Source organism: Chenopodium album, chromosome 14, assembly GCF_948465745.1.
Source record: "Chenopodium album chromosome 14, dcCheAlbu1.1, whole genome shotgun sequence".
Classification (NCBI taxonomy): Eukaryota; Viridiplantae; Streptophyta; class Magnoliopsida; order Caryophyllales; family Amaranthaceae; genus Chenopodium; species Chenopodium album.
This window is the reverse complement of record NC_137847.1, coordinates 17,795,465-17,817,888: the sequence shown is the minus strand read 5'-3', so window position 1 is coordinate 17,817,888 and position 22,424 is coordinate 17,795,465. Positions and strand designations below refer to the sequence as shown.

The 22,424-nt window shown below is 40.1% G+C and overlaps 2 protein-coding genes across 3 annotated transcripts; one reads left to right on the top strand and one right to left on the bottom strand.

Annotated features, from left to right (window-relative positions):
- Nucleotides 1-1,270: 1,270 nt before the first annotated feature.
- Nucleotides 1,271-13,712, top strand: LOC145579037 (putative folate-biopterin transporter 3). Of its 2 annotated transcripts, none has more exons than XM_081636316.1 (5): nucleotides 1,271-1,893; nucleotides 3,146-3,405; nucleotides 4,734-4,829; nucleotides 4,933-5,103; nucleotides 12,816-13,712. In XM_081636316.1, the coding sequence occupies exons 1-5, from the start codon at nucleotides 1,518-1,520 to the stop codon at nucleotides 13,290-13,292; spliced, it is 1,380 nt and encodes a 459-aa protein (XP_081492442.1). In that variant the 5' UTR covers nucleotides 1,271-1,517; the 3' UTR covers nucleotides 13,293-13,712. The 2 variants fall into 2 exon arrangements, with proteins under 2 accessions (XP_081492442.1, XP_081492441.1); XM_081636315.1 differs by having other exon boundaries at nucleotides 12,702-13,712.
- A 6,271-nt stretch (nucleotides 13,713-19,983) lies between these two features.
- On the bottom strand, nucleotides 19,984-20,874 carry LOC145577860 (uncharacterized). The gene has a single exon (XM_081635290.1). It carries the CDS (start codon nucleotides 20,872-20,874, stop codon nucleotides 19,984-19,986), a length of 891 nt encoding a protein of 296 aa, XP_081491416.1.
- Between the last annotated feature and the right edge of the window lie 1,550 nt (nucleotides 20,875-22,424).

Here is a 22,424-nt window from a genome sequence, read left to right as displayed (position 1 = left end):
ATAGGTCTTAGTAGTGTTTTAGGGGAAGATGCTAAGGGAGTGTCTTTATCACGCCTAGTACCTCCGTAGGTGTTTTTTCTTTGTTTTTGTTGTTGGTTTGTTTGGTGTGTGGCTTGGTTTGTATTTTCCGTTTTTTTTTTTTTTTTTTTTTTTTTTTTTTTTTTTTTGTCTTTGCCTCTTTTGAATAAAAAAAATTATTAAAATATGGAGAGAGTATTTTTTTTTGAACAAAGATTGATAAATAAAAAGTCATACGACATTTATTAAAAGATTTATATCTAGCAAATACATGACAATTAAATCAAATAAAAAATCCTTTCAGCAAAACTACGATCATTGTCTCAAATCGTACATTCTTTATACCATCATTCACATCGCTGTGGTATACAATCCTCTTCGACGTGAGTAAGGGCCTACCTATTTGTTGTAGTCGTGATGAAAATTTCCGCCTGATTCGTCCAGTTGTAAGCGAAATATTAACCTCTATGCAAGTATCACCCGGAACAAATCTCAGGTCACATGCTAATCGTTAAATAAGTATCACTCGGATCAAAGCATAGGACACACACTAAATTAGGTCAATTGGCCAAATTGGTAAATAAAAAAGACCCTTAGCGATAATTTGGTAAAAAAATAACTCCGGCGACAATTTGGTAAAAAAAGTTAACCCTAAGCGACAATTTGGTAAATTAAATTGTCTCGGCGACATTTAACCCAAAAAAAAATTTACAACAAATTACTCGTGAATACTTAATTTAGTTTGTTTTTCGTGGCTTTTTACCAACCCTTTTATGAAAATAACAATTTCAAGAAAAAATATGTTAAGTATTAATTTTCACTTAAGTTTCATACCCCCTATTAACGAAATGTTTTTAAATAGGGCTAGGAAATAAAATTGATTTTAAGATTTAGCAAAATAAAAAAGGAGATAACATAGTAATTCAAACTTGTTAAAAGGAAAAATAAATTTAAAAATACGAAAACAAATTAAATTATGATTTTTAAAGAGTTTGTCAAAAAAAAAAAAAAAAGATTTTTGGGTCTAAATGTCGTCAAGAGTTTAATGTTTTTACCAAATTGTCGCATATGATTAGCTAATTTTACTAAATTGTTGGCGGAGTAAGTTTTTTTTATTAAATTGTCACTGGGGGTCTTTTTTATTTACCAATTTGATCAATTGGCCTACTAAATTATTAAAATTGTGTATTGATGAAGGTGATAAAAGAAATATGTCAACTTAAAAAATGGAAGAAATAATTTAGAGAGAGTGTAGAAATAATTTAGAGAGAGTGTGGGATTAGGTAATTTAGGTAGTGTTTTATACCAAACCCGTTACATACTCAGATCATTCATCTTCCCTCTTGCCTGCAACAATCAACATTGCAATTCAATTTAACATCGAATGACAAAATTACTACATACCCAATGAACAAAACTATAATTCCTCAACTGAGTATCACCTTTCTTCCCCAAATTTCACCCTCAAAAATCGAAGATTAATCAATTCAATTCAATCCATGGAAGAAGGAGAAGAAGGGGTGAGTTACCCACTTGAAAACGAACAAACCCAGAAAAATAAGAGCAAAAAAAGAGGAATTTGGGGCATAATAATGTCAGCTATGAATTGGGTGATCATGTTATGTGATGAATTACACTGGAGTTTTGTGATGGGTGTGATTGCAGTTTATGGAATTAGTCAAGGGTTAAGTATGGGTTTAAGCCGTGTTACTATGCAGTATTACATGAAAGATGAACAAAAGATTCAACCCTCTGAAGCTCAGATTTCAATGGGGGTTATTAGATTTCCTTGGGTTGTTAAGCCTTTGTGGGGTCTTCTTACTGATGTTGTTCCTCTTTCTGGGTATAGAAGAAGGCCATACTTTATATTTGCTGGTATGATTGCCTCCCTTTCTTTTTTTTCATTTCGGTTTTAATTTTCGCAAAATGGTGCTTCCTGTTATAATTTAGGCATGTATGACAAAATCACGTGTTGATACTTGATAAGTGATAGTGGTGTTTAAGTTAATTGTCGTAAAGTTACATAGATTGAGTATCATTTTTGTTTATTTGGTGGGTCAGTGGGTGTGCAATTCTTGTTCATAGTAATGGAATCTCAACTTAATCATGTTTGACTGTGATGAATGTCTGATTATGACAACTGTTGCCGAGGAGATTAGATTTTTTCAATTGCTGAATTGGAAAATGTTGCCCACTATAGTAATTACATGAAGCAAATCAATTCTATTGATGAACAAGATGATAAAGATTATTTAAAGTTATTTGCTGAGAAAATTTATGTATGATTTTCATTACTGAAATGGGATTTTTGAGTTGTATGAATTGTCAGCAAGCAAGGTTTATTGTCGATGATCCATTAGCTGCTCCTCAACATAGGAATGGATATATTTTTGCATGGTCTTTTGTTAGACTTGGTAAAACAATGCAAGTACAAAGTACAAATTCTTGTGAAATACGAAGTAGAACGAATATTGTAAGCTCTACTTACAACTTACTACAAAATGTAGGAGTTTCTTTCTTAACCCCACAAAAACCAAGTTATAACATTCTTTCAATAGGAAGTTCTATTTCTTGTAGTCAAGATCTCAAGAAAACAAATTTTATGATTTCTTGGATGTGCAATTATTTGCAATGGTCAATTCTGCTGAAAACAGATGAATGGTGTAATAGAGAGATGGTGAAAGAGAAGGGGTTGGGGGGGGGGGGGTTGGGTGGGGAAGTGCTTAAAAAGCTAATATATTTTGTGTCTTTAACCGTGTAAATGTACATAATATAAAGGAGTATATGCATTCTTGGGGGTCTCGGAGGTTAAGTACCCAATGAAGAAACTAGCTAATAAAATTATTTGCAGGCTTGCAGCTGGTAGAAAACATCAACCAAATTTATAAGATGCAAAATTATAATTAACCAAGGTAGCAAAATATAATACCGTGTTTAAAATGAAATAGCATATCTTAATACAAATTATTTAGTAAGTACAACTTTATGCTTCCAAGTTCAAACCAAAGGACAACTAAATTTTGTTATCTTATTGCACTGGTAGCAGAACATTCATGCTATCATATTCCCCTAATATCAAAACATTTCTGCAATCATTTAGTACTGGATTTAATCTTTGACCTTCCAGGGTTTCTTGGAGTTACGTCAATGCTTGTCCTGTCTATTGTCAATGGTCTCCATCTGGTGCCTGCCGTTCTGTCTCTCATGGCTGGAAGTGCTGGGGTAGCAATAGCAGATGTGACAATAGATGCTTGCATCACTGAGAATAGTAGCACTCATCCTACACTTGCTAGTGACATGCAGAGTTTGTCTGGATTAAGCTCTTCAATTGGAGCTTTAGTGGGGTTCATAATAAGTGGATTTCTTGTTCATCTAGTTGGGTCCAAGGTTTGTTTCTTCTTATATTTGTTACAGATGTGTACTACTCTTAAGATAGGGGAAAGATCATTATTGAAACCTCATATGATATGTGTACAGTGTACACATATGAGTTCTTCCATACTGGGGAAGAGGAGAGTGTTTAACTACTTTGTTAGCTTAGGAGGTTACTTCTTCCATTGCCAATTGGTTTTGGATGGAACTCCACTTGAACTCATAAGCTGTCCAAACTATGCACCATATTAATAAGAGACCAGACCCCATTTTCCAAATATAAAAAAGTTATAGGTGTCAAAGCCAAGGCTGGTCTGTTTAAGGGTTTTTCGTATCCCTTGTGTATGAATCCCTGATATGATTAAAACTTATGTTCTCTCATTTTTTGTTTTTTTTTTTTTTTTGGGGGGGGGGGGGGGGTGGTATTCGAACTGCATGTTTTTTGTATATTTATTTGTGTATGCATCTGTGAATTGTCTCACCTTGGAAAAGAGATTAGGGCATAATCACTTTTTGGGATTCAAAACTCACTTGAGCTTCCAAGGCCAATTTTACAATTATTGAAAAGTTCTGAGTCACTGCATGGATTGCAAAGAAGTTTAGATTGTCCAAATCATTTTTCAGTAACTAAACGTCTTTTAATTCTTTTTTTAAAGCAAAAATGTCTTAAATAAGTTAAATGGAACTTAAGTCTGATGGATCACAATGTAGTTTCTTAATTTGAGATATATGAGAGAAGTTAGAGGTTTCTGTTTCATTCTTATTAAAAAGCTGTGAACTATAAAGAAACATTGCCCTTTTTAATTTAATTTTATACATGCACTTAAAATAACCGTGTAGTTTGGGACTTAAGGCTGGAAACTGTCAATGGCCTAGAGAATTTAGCAGTTCTATGAAAATTTTAGTCACGGAAAAGCTCAGGATTGATCTGGAGTAGAAGAGTGTGGTAGGTGAATCTTTTCAAGTGTAAGAAAGTCAGTGGTCATTGATTGTGTGAGCTATGAAGTCATCAAATGTTTACTATTTTCTCATACTATTCTTGTTCAAGTCAAAAAGGAAAGTTATTTAATACTATATGTCCTTCACCAAACCAATATCATTTGCTGGCTCCTTTGTGTTTGTTTGTTAGTTTTTTTTATTTATTTATCCCTGTATCATGTTTGTTGTATGCTGCACTACTATGTTTCTTTTTACTAACTTTGTTTATTCAATTTCCTCTTTTTATTCTATGAATCAATACCGTCTCTCTCATCCTTAACAGTTTAATAATTCTAATATTAGATTATTGCTCTCCATAATTTGGTTGTAATAGCAGGTGTTTTCTAATTTTCTTTCACTCATAGGGTGTGTTTGGCCTGCTGACACTTCCGCCTGCACTGGTTGTTTTGGTTGGATTGACAATTAAGGACGCCCCTGTGCGAAATCACTCCTATAGTAGGGTAATTCTCTACGGTCATTCTCCTTGAACTTGCAAAACAACTCTCCCTTTCTAAGAGTTTTGTTGTATTGATCAAAATTTTATATGACTAATGATTTAAACAGGTAAATGAGAAGTTTTGTGATGCTGTAAGAGCTATGTGGACCACATTAAAGTCCCAGCATGTCTGGAAGCCATGTCTTTATATGTTTTCGTCACTTGCACTTAACATAAACATCCATGAAGGACTGTTTTATTGGTATACAGATGGGAAGGGAGGTCCATTATTCTCAAAGGTAATGCCTTTCTCAGTGTATACGTGTGCTATATTTTAGCAATATCTGCTTGGCTATGTTGTTGCAGTGTGGCGGTCTTATATTGCACCTTTAGTAGTTAATATTCCCTTTAGATGCATACAATAATTATAAACTACTACAAATTGACACCTGTGCCACAGTGGTTTGCTTGTCAAAATAACATTTACCCGGGACATAATTCATGGCAACATTATTTCCCACGAAATTTTTTTACTTGTTGCATAAAATTTTGTGGTTTGTTTGGTGGAAACTCATTTTTGCATGGCAGTTTCACAAAATTGGTATTCCGTGGCACAAGTGTCTCATTGAATGGTATTTGCTTACGATATATTTTTTAGCCCAAGTATCCCCTTAAACTGCAATGCACCCACACACACCACCACTAACCTTGGTGTACAGCAGGAGATAAAAGAAGAGACAAGAGCAGCAGGCGTAGCAGGACAACCAAAACAATCCCAAGCACAAGCAACGGCTCACTAGTGGCAGGCTGTTGGCTTATTAGCTTTTTACTGAGGGTAACTTAGCTATATGACAAGCAATAGTTAATGTAGCAATTAAGGCTTTTGGCCAATTATGTAGTACTTGTACTGTATAAATAGAGAAGGTCTAAGCTAGAGAAAGGTATCCAGAAAATTGCATTGAGAACTTGGAAAGTAGGTCTAAGCTAGAGAAAGGTATCTAGAAAATTGTATTGAGAACTTGGAAAGTAATGGCCTAAAGCCATTGGCGTTTTACGCAAGCTTTATGCTCTACCTATCAAATCAAACCTTCCAACTTTCTCTTATTCGTATCACGCTAGTCCTTGCACTTGGTATCACAGCACCCATGGCATAGCACTCGAAGAGCGATTGGAAGAGATAAGAGTCAAGGTTGGAGATGGAGAAAATTCTCTCCGTCATATTCTGATGAAGGAAAAAGAGGAACGCAAAAACTGAGAAGCCATAGAAGAGGTTAGACAGAGGCTAGAGGCCCGAGTAGACCGATTTCGCGACGACCAAAACCAACAAACTGCTCTAATAAAAAACAACCAAGATAATTTTTTTTTTTTAAGAGATTAGAGGTGTGATGGCAGGAAGGAAAAGGGGAAGATACCCAGAACGGCGGAAGAGTAGGAGGAGCAGTTTTCCGCTGCTGGGGGCTATAACGGCCTCAGATTCGGCAATTGGGACCTCGGAGCAGGCGGCGGGTTTCGAAACAACAACCACGACCTGGAAATATCGCAAGTTGGAGATGCTGACTTTCGATGGTTCCGACCCTGACGGCTGGATTCTTCGTGGAGAGCAATACTTTCAATTGTATAGGTTGACGGAGATTAAGAAGTTGCAAGCGGCGGTCGTGGCTATGGACGACGACGCTTTGAGGTGGTTCTAATGGGAAAGTAAACGCCCACCGTTGATTGGTTGGGAGGATCTCAAAGGCAGAGTTTTAACCCAATTCCGACCAGTTAATTCCGTTACACTCTACGAGCAATAGCTGGCGGTGTCGCAGTCGATGATGGTGCTGGAGTATCGGCGATTGTTCATTGAGAAGGCTTCGCCTCTACTGATGTTCCGGAGAGTATTATGAAGGGTCAGTTCATAAATGGGCTTAAGGAGGAGATAAGGGCGGAGATACAGATGTTAAACCCACTTACCAGTGAGGATGCCATGGATCTTGTAATACGGGTCGAAGACATAATTCGGGTCAGTGGCTTGAAGACAACGGGTGGGGCTTTTTCAAAACCTGGACCCTATTCTTATTTCAATAGAAGTCCAGCTTTTGGGCCGACCAAACACTAGCCACAAACACTCCACCTTATAACCCAAACTGACCTAACCCACCTTCTTACCAAACTCCCCAAACTTCAATAGCTTCCGTAAACAATTCGAACAACACCAACCAAACTCAAACCCACCCAGGCTCTTCCTGATTCACCGGGGAGGTGCGCCGACCGACGGAGAAGGAGATTAAGGACAAACAGGCGAGAGGGTTATGTTTCAAGTGTGATGGGAGATGGACGGGACCCACACACGTGTGCACAGCCAAGAGCTCGAGTATTTTGCTCGTAGAGGAGGAGGAAAGAGAGAGTGAGAGTGAGCTCATGGCCATGGAGGAACTTGTAGGGCCGGAAGAAGAGCTGGTTGACAAACCCGAAGACAATGAAGCTCATGGAAACCGTTTTGGGGCAGCAAGTGGTGGTCATGATTGACCCCGGAGCAACACATAATTTCATCCCTCTACAAGCAATAAAGAAGAGAAGCTGGGCCTAACCGTAAGCGGTAGTGGCACCTTTGGGGTATCTCTAGGGAATGGTGAAGCTGTAAAAGGGCTCGCAGCGGGGTTCGATTGAAGCTAGGAGAAACCATAGAGTTGGAGGAGGACTTCTTGCCTCTTCAATTAGGAAATTCTGATGTGATTTTGGAGATACAATAGCTGGAAAAATTGGGGGCAGTGTTAGCTAATTGGAAATTGCAAGAGATGAGTTTCTCTTGGTGGTAAAACCGTGACTCTTAAGGGCGATCCGGGTTTAGCTCGAACCGGCATCAAATTGAAGGCAATGATCCGGACCCTTAGGAAGGAGAATGGAGGAATACTAGTGGAGTTGAATCGTTTGGAAAGAGTGGAGCAACCGAAAGAAGATGAAGTGCTCGAATTTTCGCTAGAAGTATTAGGGAATTCCCGGAGGTCTTTGAAAGCCCCACGGGCCTGCCTCCGGTTAGAAGGCACGAGCATAATATTGTGTTAAAGGAGGGCAACAATCCGGTTAGCATATGCCCATATCGTTATCCTCAATTCCAAATAGACGAGATTGAAAAACTCATTGGGGAAATGCTCAGGGCTACTGGCATCATGAAACCATAAACTAGCCCCTTCCCTAGCCTGGTCCTCTTGGTGAAGAAGAAGGATGCGTCTTAGCGCTTTTGTGTTCGACTATCGCGCCCTTAACAAAGAGACCGTTCCCGATAAGTACCCGATACCGGTGATAGATGAGCTGTTAGATGAATTGAATGATGCTCACATATTTTCGAAACTTGATCTTAAAGCCGGGTACCATCAAATACTCGTTTGGTCGGAGGATACATAGAAAACCGCTTTCCGTACCCATAAGGGTCATTACGAGTTTCTCGTAAAGTCGTAATGTCGTTCGACCTCACCAATGCTCCGACCACCTTCCAATCTCTTATGAACAAGGTATTTCGCCCCTACTTTGTACTTATCTTTTTTGATGATATTCTTGTGTATAGTGCTAGAAAGGAGGAATATGTCACCCACTTGAAGTTAGTGCTTGCTACACTCAAGAAACACTCTCTGTTTGCCAATCACAAAAAGTGTGAGTTTGGTAAAGAAAGGGTAGCATATTTGGGCCACCTTATTTCTAAGGAGGGGGTGGCATGGATAAAGATAAAGTTGGGTCCATGATAAAGTTGCCACCCCAAAATCTTTGAGACACTTATGGGGATTTTTGGGATTGACTGGATACTACCAAAAGTTCATACATCATTATGCTCACATTGCACAGCCACTCACGGATTAGCTTCGGGTGGTCGGAGGCGGTCGACGAGGCTTTCCAGGCACTGAAAGACGCCATGGCCTTGACACTGATACTAATTATGCCAAACTTCACAAAGGTGCTTATAGTGGAGTCGGACGCATCGGGGTTCGAACTTGGGGCGGTGCTGATGCAAGAAGGGCAGCCGGTGGTGTTTTTCAGCATGGTTCTCGGCCCTAGAGGTCGGAGCAAGTCGATCTATGAAAAGGAACTTGACGGTGTGTTTATCTGTGGAGAAGTGGAAGCATTATTTGTTGGGTAGGCGGTTCATAATCTAGAGCGATTAACAAAGCCTCAAATACATCACCCAACAAAGAGAGATTAGCATGGAATACCAAAAGTGGGTGTGCAAATTAATCGGGTTCGATTTCAAGTTGCAATGTAAACCCGGAGTTGCGAATAGATGGCGGACGCCCTATCAAGGAGAGGTGAAGGCGCAGGGGAGTTGGAGTGTGGAGCGTTGGTTGCCACTCAAGGAGTGGATTGGGGAACTTTGAATGATGAGATTGCAGGTGATGTGGGAATATAAAGATAGAAGGCCGAGGTGGAGGGAGGTAATGGGCCTTGGGGTTACACGGTGGAGACCTCTGTACAATGGAAGGGTGGTTATCCCATGAAATTCCAGCTTAAAACCAGCTTTATTTAAGGCCTACCATGATTCGCCTGAAGGTGGACATACCGGTGTGACCAAAACATATTTGAAGATAGGAGTGGATTGGTTTTGGGCCGGGATGAGAATAGATGTGGCGGATTACATACGAGGCTGTTTGGATTGTCAGAGAAACAAACATTCACAACAATCTCTAGCGGGTTGTTACAACCATTGCCGATTCCGGAGAGAATATGGGAGGACATAAGCATGGATTTTATTGAAGGATTATCGAGATCAAAGGAGATCGATACGGTTTTAGTGATGGTTGATAGATTGTCAAAATATGCCCACTTTATAGCCCTCAAGCATCCTTTCATGGCATATGTGGTGGCCGAAATTTTCGTTGGGAAGTGGTGAGGTTACATGGGATTCTGACAAGCATATTCATGATAGAGAGAGCGTCTGTGAGCATATTTTGGAAGGAGCTCTTTCGAATGCAAGGGACCGAGTTGAAGCGAAGTACTTCGTATCACCCCAAAACGGATGACCAATCCGAGGTGGTGAACAAAAGACTAGAGACCTATCTTCGTTGCTTCGCGGTAGGGCAACCCAAGTCGTGGGCCAAGTGGCTTCCTTGGGCCGAATATTCCTACAACACCACCCCACAATCTTCCACGTAAGTGACTCCATTCATGGCGGTTTATGGAAGGGAACCACCTAAATTGATCAAAGTGGGGGCCGGGTAGACCGCAGTTGGTACTGTGGAAGAAGTCTTGCGAGAGCGAGATAAGATGCTCGATGAACTGAAGTCGAACTTGGTGCGCGCCCAACAGATCATGAAGAGGCATGCAGACTTAAGGCGAAGAGAAGAAGAATTTCAGGTTGGAGATTTTGTTTTCCTCAAGCTTCAACCATATAAACAAAGGTCTTTGGTAAGGAGACCGTTCGAGAAATTGGCTGCTCGTTTTTATGAGCCTTATGAGGTGGTACAACGCGTGGGAACGGTGGCATACAAACTGTTACCACAGCACTGCCGTATTCACCCCGTTTTCCACGTTTCTCAATTGAAGCGAGCTATTGGGGAAATTCCAAGCTCTCCTACTATTCTGGCTCAAATCACACCGAAGTTGGAATTGGTGGCTGAACCGAAAGAGGTGCTCAAACAACGGAGTGGCGGACTTAAGGTGTTAATCAAGTGTCTAGGGGTACCCGAGTTTGAGTCCACTTGGGAGGATGCCGAGGTAATCGAGTTGGAGTCCACTTGGGAGGATGCCGAGGTAATCAAGGAGAAGTTTCCGGACTTCCACCTTGAGAACTAGGCGGCTCTTTTTAGGGGTGGTATCGCAATGCACCCGCACACACCACCGGTCACCTTGGTGTACAGCAGGAGACCAAAGAAGAGACAAAAGCAGCAGGTGTAGCAGGTTAACCAAAACACTCCCAAGCACAAGCAACGGCTCACTAGTGGCAGTAGCAGGACAACCAAAACACTTCCAAGCACAAGCAACGGCTCACTAGTAGCAGGCTGTTGGCTTATTAGCTTTTTACTGAGGGTAACTTAGCTAAGTGACAAGCAATAGTAAATGTAGCAATTAAGGCTTTTGGCCAATTATGTAGTACTTGTAGTAGTATAAATAGAGAAGCTCTAAGCTAGAGCTTGGAGAGTAATGGCCTAAAGCCATTGGCGTTTTACGCAAGCTTTATGCTTTATCTATCAAATCATACCTTCCGACTATTTCTCTTATTCGTATCACGCTAGTCCGTTGCATAAACACTGCTTAAGACTTTTTCATTGGGCCTATGTTTTCTCATTGACTCTTGAACAGAAATCTCAGCTTTATTGTTTTAATTTTGTTGCTATGGATTATAAACCCTCTTAGATTTTAATCATAAAACTTTTTTTAACTGTTATAGAATCTCAAGTATTGAAAACTAGGGGGTTATATTGTAAAAAATCACTATCATATAGCAAAATTGTGAGATAGTTATTTATTATTTTTTGAAAATTATTTAAGCCCGTCATAGTTGTCTTTTAAGTTTTAACAATACCGAAACTTGTAAGCTGTTTTAATGGGTATTATGATGAATGATTGATTTGCTTACGATTTAAGTTCCCTTTTAGCATGCTTACTGGTCATAAAGAAGAACTTAGAAGATGTTGGATATTGACATTATGAAGATAGTTATTTTATATTCAGTGGTGAATCTTGTGATAAAACTTTGCCGACAGACCCACCAATTCAATAATATTATATGCGAACCGATCTATCTAATGAAGAAACACTATTTATCCAGAGATTTTAATCTGTTCTTCTCTAATAATTTTACCCAATTACCCGTTATGATGATAATACTCGAGTCTTTGTTATATAGGCTTAGCTAATGACTGCATTTGTGTGTGTGTATGTGTGTGCGTGTGAATATCTGTGTTTGTGCGCGCGTGTATGTGAATGCATGCGCGCAAAGTCTTTTAATGAAATAACAGATTTTGTTGTACCTGAGCAAACTCTTGAAACAGAGGCATGTCTGAAGATTATGCAGTAGGCTGGAGAAGAAAGCAAAGATCTTTATACTCTTTAGATAATATCATCCTCTTCCTTCTAGCTAGCCTTCTTAACCCAAATCCAATAGTATTCCCTGAATTTTATGATTCTCTGCCAACAATACTCTAAAATCACTGGGTATAATTAGTCTAATTTTGGATCAACGTTGCAATTTTCTATTCTTAATCCCATTTTATGACTAGAGAATTTGGGCATTGAGACAGTATATGAGTTATATACTTGTAAGATTTTTTTTTATTTTTTTGTGACTTTTTGTTACTTTATTTAGCTCATAAAATAGTTCAATCAGCTGATTTGCCCCCTGTTTTATTTCTCATGAATCTGAATGTTTTGGCCTGTTGTGGGTCGCTCTCAGAGAGTGGCATAGAGTTTGAAAGAGAAATGCTAGGTCATGATTCATGAGGCTACAACAGCATAGTGTATAGTTGTGGCTTAGATCTTAAGAAGAATATTTATTTGTTTTTTTATTTTTTTTTTACTTGTATAAATAAGTTCCTATGATATATTACTTCCTCTGTTTTTTTTTTATACTTGCAACAGTTTGACTTTTACACCATTCATTTGCTTCACTTTGACTAACATCGGTGATTTATAGCTAAGAAAAAAAATAGTCATGTGTGATCTTGTTAGTTTCATCTCGATTTATATATACTATTTTAATATCAAATGTTTATAATTTTTACATATTAGTAACTAAAGATATTAGCGATTGGAATAATACATCGGCAAGGATGAAAAGAGAAGTGTTGCAACTTGCACGTATAAAAAAAACAGAGGAAATATAATGTAATGTTAGAGTGCTAGAATTCTATATTATGCTAGTTTGGACTGTGGAATATTGATAATTTGATACCACTTTTCAAATATCTAACATCATGTTTACTTTATGCAGGAGATTGTGGGATCCATATATTCCATAGGGGCACTTGGCTCTCTTTGTGGGGTTCTTCTCTATCAAAATATGTTGAAAAATCGCCCTTACCATGATTTACTTTTCTGGACGCAGTTGCTGCATTGTGCTTCAGGAATGCTGGATCTAGTATTGGTGCTTCGTCTAAATCTGAATCTTTACATTCCAGATTACCTCTTCATTGTAATTGATGAAGGGGTTTCACATATGATAGGACGTCTTAAGTGGATGCCTTTGCTTGTACTTAGTTCCAAGCTTTGCCCTTCTGGGATAGAAGGAACGTTCTTTGCATTATTGATGTCCATCGACCAAGTGGGAATGCTAACCTCGACATGGGCAGGAGGTTTTGTTTTACATTTTTTACATGTAACACGGTCAGAATTTGAGAACCTCTGGCTTGCAGTTCTACTTCGTAATCTTTTAAGGTTGACCCCAATTTTTTTGCTCTTTCTGGTGCCGAGAACTGATCCGAACTTGCCAGTGCTCCCTTCAGAAGTATCAAAGACTAAAAGGGATACTGAGACGCTGACGACTGATAATCTTGAAATGGCCTCTCTTCTTGATACCAGCTGATCAAAATGTTATATCTCACTGTTGTTCAGATGCCAGAGGTAATGATCAATGTTGATCACTGTGTTTTTTGGCTGTTTACTACTGCAAACTGAACTGGCAGCAGGCCAGTATGATCGCGATAGAGCCCAAATTTCTACAGTTTGGAGTAAGCATTTCTTGATGATCAAATATGGTGAAATGAAGTCGACATTATCAGTTTTCATGATGGCTGAAGAACCAATTAACGGCTAGAAACTTCTCTGCTGACCTGTTGTAATTCTCCTAGCTAAGTGCTGTATGATACATCATTACAGTGATGATTAAATTGTCTTTTTTTTTTTTTCCGAAATGAATGATAACTTCTCTGTAAAAGATAGCAAAGAATAGAAAGGCCAGTTTTAGGCTTAGAAAATAATATACTACGTAGTATATTGTATACCATTATTCTATCTCTACATGCCTGACTTTATTGCTGCTAGATAAAGCAATTATCTGTCACTCTTCTCTACCTGTTTTTTTTTCTTGTATACTTACAGACTAAGGGTAAAAGGTACCCATCATTTTAATCTGCCAAACTTGCAGATTTAAGAATATATATGTTGAGATTGAACAGTTAACTTTAGCCTCTCCCTACAATCCACTATATAACCCTATTTAAAAGAATCACTTATCATGTAGCCGACCCCACTTATGGGATTAAGGTTTTGATTGATTGATTGAAAAGAATCACTTATCATACAAGTCTGCCGTACATAATTTTCCCCAGTTTGACTGTTTGATTGAAGATAAGTTCCTTTAACATGGCTCCATTAGATGAGATGTTTTGACAGCGATCTTCAGTTCATAGACCCACATTTTTTGTGGACTTAAAACACTTAATTATGTCATGTTCCACTTTAACATTGGAGCATGATGAAATATCATGCAGAATTTGACAAAAACTCAGAAGGCTTCAAATATAGGAACTGGTTTGCCTATGATATCATTTACAATGAGGGGAAGAAATTGATGCATGGTTAAACACGGGCAGCAGGGGGAAGACTATCCAACAAACTCATCCTTGGCTATTTAAAGATGTAATCATCGATCCTTTTATGATGTAAATAGTATTGTTACTGTGTAATTTTGGACCATTTTAGTACTATATAACATATTTAATCATTTTGTTAAACTCTCGTGCGTTGATACTCGTTTGCATATATTGATATATTCGTTACTGAACATTCCTCTCACGTATGTCTATTAATTGCGGCTAGTGGTAAGGTATAACAACATTGCAAAAGTGTATTTTTAGACCATTTTACATACTATACAACATATTTAAACATTTTGTTAAACTCTCGTGCATTTGATACTCGTTTGTGTATATTCATTGCTAAATATTTGTTTCTGTCTGGATCCGATTACCCTAAAGTCCGAGATCCTGATACTCCTATCGGCAAGCTGAGAACCTACACAATGGATAGAAGTTAGCTAACCCTGGGGTGATCCGGGCCGACATCTTAATAAATATGGATATGAACCCAACGTATCTGTTGAATAGGCTGGTATGTTCCATAAAGCAGACATATCGGCCTGTCGGTACTCGGCATATGGCACCAATAGCTTGACACTTGGCAAAAAAAGTTTTGCATGCTTCATAACCACCTGTCATGAGGTTCATTATAAATAGTAGGTTAAGCTCTATTAATGGTAAGCATTTTTTACTCTCTCTCTCTACTTTCTCTCTCCTACTTATCTTCTTTTTCTTAAACACATTCTAACTTTATCATCGGAGTGGTTATCCCCGGATCACCCCGGGGTTAGCTAACTTCTATCCATTGTGTAGGTTCTCAGCTTGTCGATAGGAGTATCAGGATCTCGGACTCTACGGTAATCGGATCCAGACAGAAACAAAAATTTAGACAATCTTTAGGCAAAGAAATCGGTAGGGGTCAGGGCAATTCAACATCACTTTCCGATAATATTGACTACCCTTTTGAACCTTTAACCTCCAAGGAGCAAGAGCGTGCTTATATTCGTCATAGAATTATTGCCCATTGTGAATAAGTTCTGAACCCAAACAATCCTGATATTCCTGCCGACACTGAAATTCTTGACGTTGAACCTAGCATTCGTTATCATTTACGCAGCCTTGCCGAGAAACGACATTTTGATCAATACGGCACTAACGTTGGCAATATAGGTATAAACACTATGCCGAGAGTGAAACGCACCAGTTATCAGCCTGATGTAGCTGCCCGTGATGCTGCTGAGGAAGCCGAATCCAATAAGAGACCTGGGCAGGGTCAAGTTGTGAGTTCTTCTGAGTCTGATATAGGAACTCCTCCAAACCCACAAAGAAATCAACCCTCTCCTGTACATGAGTCTGCCGTCAACTCTGTTCTTAATGACGATGAGACTCAAGAAGGTAGTGTAAATACCGAGAATAGGGAGGATGTGGTCGATATGACCGCAGAAGTTATTCAGGAAGATAGTTTAGATGAAGGATATAACTCTGAAACTGATGGTGCAGAATTCCGACAACCCCTCGTCTTGGCTGCCAACAGCAAAGTTGCAAAGGCTAAAATAAGTGACAACTTTAGAAAAACGGCACTTGAGAAAGATTACTGCCTTCGTGCCAAGAAATTTTACAAGCTCCCTGATGGGTATGAGTTGACGATTCCTCCTTCAAGGTCTTCAGTGTTGGATTGCCCTGCCGGTTATGTTGCCGTTTATGCCAAGCATTTTGATTTCGGCCTTCGTTTTCCTCTCCACCCTTTTGTTGCAAAAATTCTAAAAGCTTGGAATGTGTGCTTAGTGCAGCTAACTCCTCCCACCATTCATGCCGTTATAGCCATGGTATGGGTTATGTTGTATAGGAATTACCCCTTAACCCTTAATGCATTCAGACGACTGCTTACCCTAAAGAGAGATGGCCAACCGGAAGGGTGGTGGTCTTTGTATACTCAACCCCGTAAATATACCGTCCATCCTAAATTGTCAAGCTGTAAGGGCTGGCAAGATAAGTTTTTCTTCATATCGGTTCCTGAGGATTTTCCTCTCAGGAGAACATTTTTCCAACCTCATCCAAGGTTTGAGTCTATTCCCGAGAGAGATCTCGACAAACATGAGCTCAGAGCTGTCAATCACTTTGACGTTCTGGAATCTGATAATGGTGACGGTAGAGTCCGTCTTACCCCTAAGGTGTGGGTGCAGAATGTGAGTTATATTCTCGGCAACGCTCCTTTGTCTCATGTCGGCCTTTGCTGGACCGATAGTCATGGTATTAATTCATTAATTTTTGTTAATTTTGCACCTTTGCATTTCTTATTTTGTCATATGCACTTAACTTTGTTTTAGGAAAAGATTTGGATTTAATTTTTACGTTTTTTTTTTAAAAAAAAAAAATTTAGGTATTGATAAGTTGGACAACAAACAACTTGGGTTGTCAGCTGACGGAAAGAGGGTCATAAAGCGCTGCCCTAAAGCTTCTAAGCCTTCCTACGATACTCTTGCTGCATATTGTAGCCGCGCTCCTGCCGTCAGTGCTAAGAGAAAGGTTGAAAGTATGGTTGACGACAACGCTAAAAAGAGGAAGCTGACATCCCTTACCAACCGGCGAGGTGGCGGTGATAAGAATAACAACCCAAGACAGCCTGAAGGGCGTGCCGCTAAAAAACATGAGGCTGAAAGGAAAGAGATTCCTTCTTATCCCAGGGTTCAAGTGAAAAAGGTGGTTCAAAGCTCTGAACTGATCGTTAAGAAGGTAGTAGATGGAGTAGAGATTGAAGATCTCACTAATACTCCTGAATCTCCCCATCCAACTCAGCCTAACACTTCCGGTCAGCCGACAGCATTAGTCGGTACTGCCACTGCCGGCGGTTCTAACACAAGCATTCCCGGCCTCATCTATCGGTCTAACCAATGGATTGAGCGTCCTAATGAAAGGTTTCCGGAAGCAGTGATTAAAGGGTTTTCTGTCCCAGCCGGCCATTCTAGAGATCGGTGGCATCCTGACATCGACGCTTGTCGGAATGAGTCGATGATTACTGATGATCCATTGCAGGGTGAGACTCTTGGTTACCGGCTTCTAAGCAACCTGACCCTCCCGATGGATAGACTGCTGGTCCCATTGCCCCCCTTGCTGCCATGTATATGCATACTATGATGAAGGTATTCAACTTACGTTTTCATCATTAAAAATTTTTATTATATTTTTTACTTTTATCACTGGAATGCTAACTTTCCTTTCACCTTATCCACCCCCAGGCCGTTATGTCTGGCACTGAGCTTGTTGAGATGTACTGATACTATCAAGAGCAGCATCATCAAGCTTTTGTTAAGTAGAGTGCACTTCAAACGGCCTTAGACAATGCTGATAAGGCCTTAAACAATCTGAAAGAAGCCAAGCAGAGAGATGATCTTGAGATGTCAACTCTCAGGGACAAAGCTTCCAAAGTGGAGGATCTTGAGCTGGAAGTTCAACAGCTTAAGACTCAAATTGCCGAGAAGAACCAAGCCATTGAGCGCCTTCCTACCCTTGAGAGGGATCTCAATGACGCCAAGGTTCGTTATTATCCACAACCTTGAAGACAAGGTTCAGAAGTTGGAAGCCGACAAGCCTGGAGTCCGACAAAGAGCAGTTGGTCGCTATCTGGCATCTCAGGAATTTTGTATACGGCTTTAAGACCGTTTTGACGGAGGATGGACTGCTGCCCAGAGATGCATTGCCCATGCTGCCGGTTGGAAGAGAGAGGACTGGGTTAAAGTTGAGAAGGCTTTCAACGAGGAAGCTTATATGATTCCTTCCGGCTTCGAGGAACAAAAGTTTTCGGAAGAAGATATTTTTAACCTGGCGCCGAGTGTCGATGACGGCCCTAAAGATCCCAGCATTTTGAACTCCCCAGTGCCTGAAGATACACAAGCTTGAAGGGGCGGGCAGTCATCACCGACATCCTCTTGTGGGTCTTGCACAATTGGGCCTTATCAGTTATAATTTGGATATGTAATCTTTTGTTTTGCTCAAAACTATCTTTTGACAATGCTGTTTTATCGGTATATACCCTTTTTGCGATGATGCCTGTCGATTGTCATCTTTAGTTACTGTGAACTTATTGTATTATTCTCTAACATTTCATATTTAGCAATCATGTCATTTCTAATTATCGGCTATTCCTGTTTTTACCACTTCAAGTTTTAACTTGCTAACATCTGAAGTCAGCGTCGAATTTTGTAAAAATTTAGCCATGTCTACCTCCTATTAAAAGCAATCTTATCAACCATTCGCCCTTTATATTACCTTTTTCATCTAATTGCTTTTGTCTCTATCTCCTGCCCCCCTAGTGCATATAATTGAATACCAAATATATACACTAGGGTCGGAAATGATGTTGCTGGTTCAGAGTACAATATCGGTCACCTACTGCTTTTCTTTCATAGCCAGTTAGGTACCCTCTCGGCAATCATTTATCCAGGTTATGCCTCTTGTCGGCATATACCTGAATTGATTTTGCCGGAATTATATTTTGAACCAGCAACCTCGCGAGTTAATGATTACAACTGATCAGGTGGTAAGTGCATTAACTTCACGGAAGCGGTTTTGAGCTGTCCGTCCCACTTAACGGTGGTCCGTTAAGTGGAGGATGCCTACTTCCAACAAATTTTTTGGCAATTTTCTTATATTTACCACTGACATTGCTTGTACCGATATCAGCTTCATTGTTTACAACAGGATTTTACATTACTTTACTTACATATAGTATTTTTTCAGTACCGCCGTATTCCATACATTTTTCAATGGTTTTCCATCCATTGTTTCCAAGTAGTAAGATCCTTGCATTACCATATCTCTAATCCGATATGGCCCTTCCCAGTTCGCTGTCAACTTTCCGTCTTCATTCCCTTTTCCTGTTGCCGCTGTTCTTCGCAAAACCAGATCCCCTTTACATAAAGGGCGATAAGCAACCCGTCTGTTGTAAGCTCTTGACATTCTATCCTTGTAGGCAGCTGATTTAACTGCTGCTTTTTCCCGTACTTCTGGTAGGAAATCTAGTTGTTGTCGTAATAACAAATCATTTTGATCTTCACAGTAATGTTGAATTCTGAATGTCGGCAACCCTACCTCTGCTGGCACCACTGCCTCTGTACCAAACACCAATGTGAAGGGTGATTCCCCTGTTGCTTCTCTAACCGTTGTTCTGTTTGCCCAAAGAATTTCTGGTATCAAATCAGCCCACAAACCCTTCGCATCTTCAATTTTCTTTTTAATTACTGCTATGATTTGTTTATTTGCTGCCTCTGCCTAGCCGTTTGACTGTGGATGGCATACTGCTGCATATGTGAATTTTACTTTATACATTGCCAAAAGATCTTTGATCGGCTTACAATCAAACTGTGATCCATGGTCAAAGACCATTGCCATCGGCAACCCAAATCTGGTGAAAATACTTTTCCAGATAAACTTTTTCACTTCTGACGCTGTTATCTTTGCTACTGGCTCTGCCTCTATCCATTTTGTAAAGTAGTCCACCCCTACTATGAGAAATTTTCTTCGTCCCGTCGCTGAAGGAAACGGCCCTACTATATCCATCCCCCATTGAGCAAAAGGGACCGGATTAAGTATCGGCGTTAAATCGTTTGGTGGCAAATTGATTGCAGGTGCAAACTTCTGGCATTTCTTGCATTTTTTCACATATTTGATTGCATCCTCATTCATAGTGGGTGGACTACTTTACATACTATCCTTTCGCAACTTCTTAGACTCCCCCTTACCAAGTGGCAACGCTCCATATAGGAGATATGCTAATATTCCATCAAACCACTGGGTGCCGTTATTGATACACAACACCTTCTCTGATTCTTCATCTATACTCTTTTGGGTCAAGATCTCCACCATGACTGTTCTTTCCAAGTCATTAAAGCTTGAACTGGCCAATCTTGCCAGTGGATCGGCCTGTGCATTCTGGACTCTCGGTACCAATCTGATTTCAAAATACTGCAACTGTGCCGTTAACTGCTTCATCTTTTCAAGATATCGTATCATTGTTGTTTCTCGTGTTTCATATTCTCCGTTACATTGACTGGACACTAATTGAGAATCAGTTGTTAGAACCAGCCGTTTTGCCTCTACCGCTATTGACAACTGAATTCCGGCTATTGCGGCTTCATACTCAGCTTCATTGTTAGTGGCCATGAACTTAAACTTCATTGCATACTCAAAAATTTTGCCATCAGGAGCCGTTATCACAATTCCTGCCCCTGATCCTCTTGACGTTGCGGAACCGTCCACCGATACTTGCCAAGTTCCCAACTCTTCCTCTTCATCACTATATGAGGTTTCGACAATAAAATTCGACAGGGCATGAGCCTTGATTGATGTTCTGGGCTTATAATGTATCTCATACTCCGACAACTCAATTGCCCATGTTAATAATCGGCCCAATGTATCCATCTTATGCAATGACTTTTCCAGTGGATGACTCGTTAGAACATATATAGGGTGGGCATCAAAATACGGCCTCAACTTCCTTGCCGCCATCACCACTGCCAATGCCATTTTTTCTATCACTGGATACCCGCGCTCAGCCGCATTCAGCACATGACTAACAAAGTATATCGGCATCTACTGTTTCTTCCTTTCCACTAACAACACTACTGCAGTTGTTTTTGGCGAAGCCGAGATGTAAAGTTGTAACAATTCTCCCCTCTCCGGTCTTGCTACCGTAGGAAGAGATCTTAGGTGGTTTCTCACCACTTCCAGTGCATCACTTTGTTCCTTTCCCCTTTCAAACGTTTTATTCTTCCTTAAAACCATAAAGAACGGTAAAGCCTTATCAGCTGACTTATTGATAAACCTAGTTAACCCTGCCATTCTGCCTGTCAACCTTTAAATATCTCGAATAGTTTTCGGTTGTTTCATCTCCAATACCGCATTCACCTTATTAGGATTTGCATCTATTCCCCGTTCACTGACCATGAAGCTTAAAAATTTCCCCGACCGAACTCCAAACACACACTTCTCCAGGTTTAACTTCATCTGATATCTTCGTAACGTCTCGAATGTTTCCTTTAAATCTGCTATGTGATCCTCTTTTTCCTTACTCTTCACAATCGTATCATCCACATATACCTCTACGTTTCGCCCATTTTGCTTTTCAAAGATCTTATCTACTAACTTTTGGTATGTTGCCCCTGCATTCTTCAACCCGAACGGCATCGCCCTATAACAATACACACCAGCATATGTTATAAAGGCCGTTTTCGCCCTGTCTGCCTTATGAAGACTGACTTGATGATATCCCGAGAACGCATCCAAGAAACTGAGCATAGCATGGCCGGAAGTAGAGTCCACCAACCTATCTATCCGGGGCAATGGATTACAATCTTTGGGGCATGCTTTGTTCAAATCGGTGAAGTGTACCATTACATCATTCGCCAACCATTCTGGATATGTGCAACGTTCAATAAACCCCGCCGCTAAGAGCTTATTAATTTCAGCTTGTATGGCTTCTATTTTTACAGTTGAGAAGTTACGCTTCTTTTGCCTTATCTGTCTGAACTTTCTATCCACATTCAACTTATGCTCCATCACCTCTGGATGTATTCCTGGTATTTCACTCGCCGAAAACGCGAAAACATCCGCATTCTCACGCAACAGACTTATCAAATGACATCTCATATCCACATCCATGTCTGCCCCAACTTTAACCATTCTACTCGAATCACCTGGTTGCAACTCAACCTGCACAGTTTCTCCACCCGGTGACGGCCTCGGGAACTCTTCCGGCCTAGCATTAAAGTTTCTCATAGCCAAATCCTACGCCGTTGGCTCTTTTTCTTTTCTTGGATTATTCGGTATCGGACCATTCCCAACCGGATTCTTCAAAGCTGTTACATAGCAAGACTGTGCCATTATCTGGCCTCCATGGACCTTTTCAACAGCTCCCAAATTCGACACGTAAGCTATCGTGAGATGATAAGTTGACACTACTGCCTGCACATCATGGACTATCGGTCTGCCGATAATTGAGTTGTAAGCCGACGGCACATCAACCACCAGGAACTCTGCCATCACATCTCTCGCTTTTGGCCCATCACCCAGTCTGACTGGTAGCACTATGCTTCCTTCCGGCCTCACCGTTGACCCATTGAACCCAATAACCGGATAAGACA

Coding starts and splice junctions, on each gene's coding strand:
- LOC145579037 (XM_081636315.1), top strand. CDS start 1,518: ATGGAAGAAGGAGAAGAAGGGGTGAGTTACCCACTTGAAAACGAACAA. Junction 3,406..4,733: donor TTCATCTAGTTGGGTCCAAG/GTTTGTTTCTTC, acceptor TTTCACTCATAG/GGTGTGTTTGGCCTGCTGAC. Junction 5,104..12,701: donor GAGGTCCATTATTCTCAAAG/GTAATGCCTTTC, acceptor TACTTTATGCAG/GAGATTGTGGGATCCATATA.
- LOC145577860 (XM_081635290.1), bottom strand. CDS start 20,874: ATGCCGATATACTTTGTTAGTCATGTGCTGAATGCGGCTGAGCGCGGG.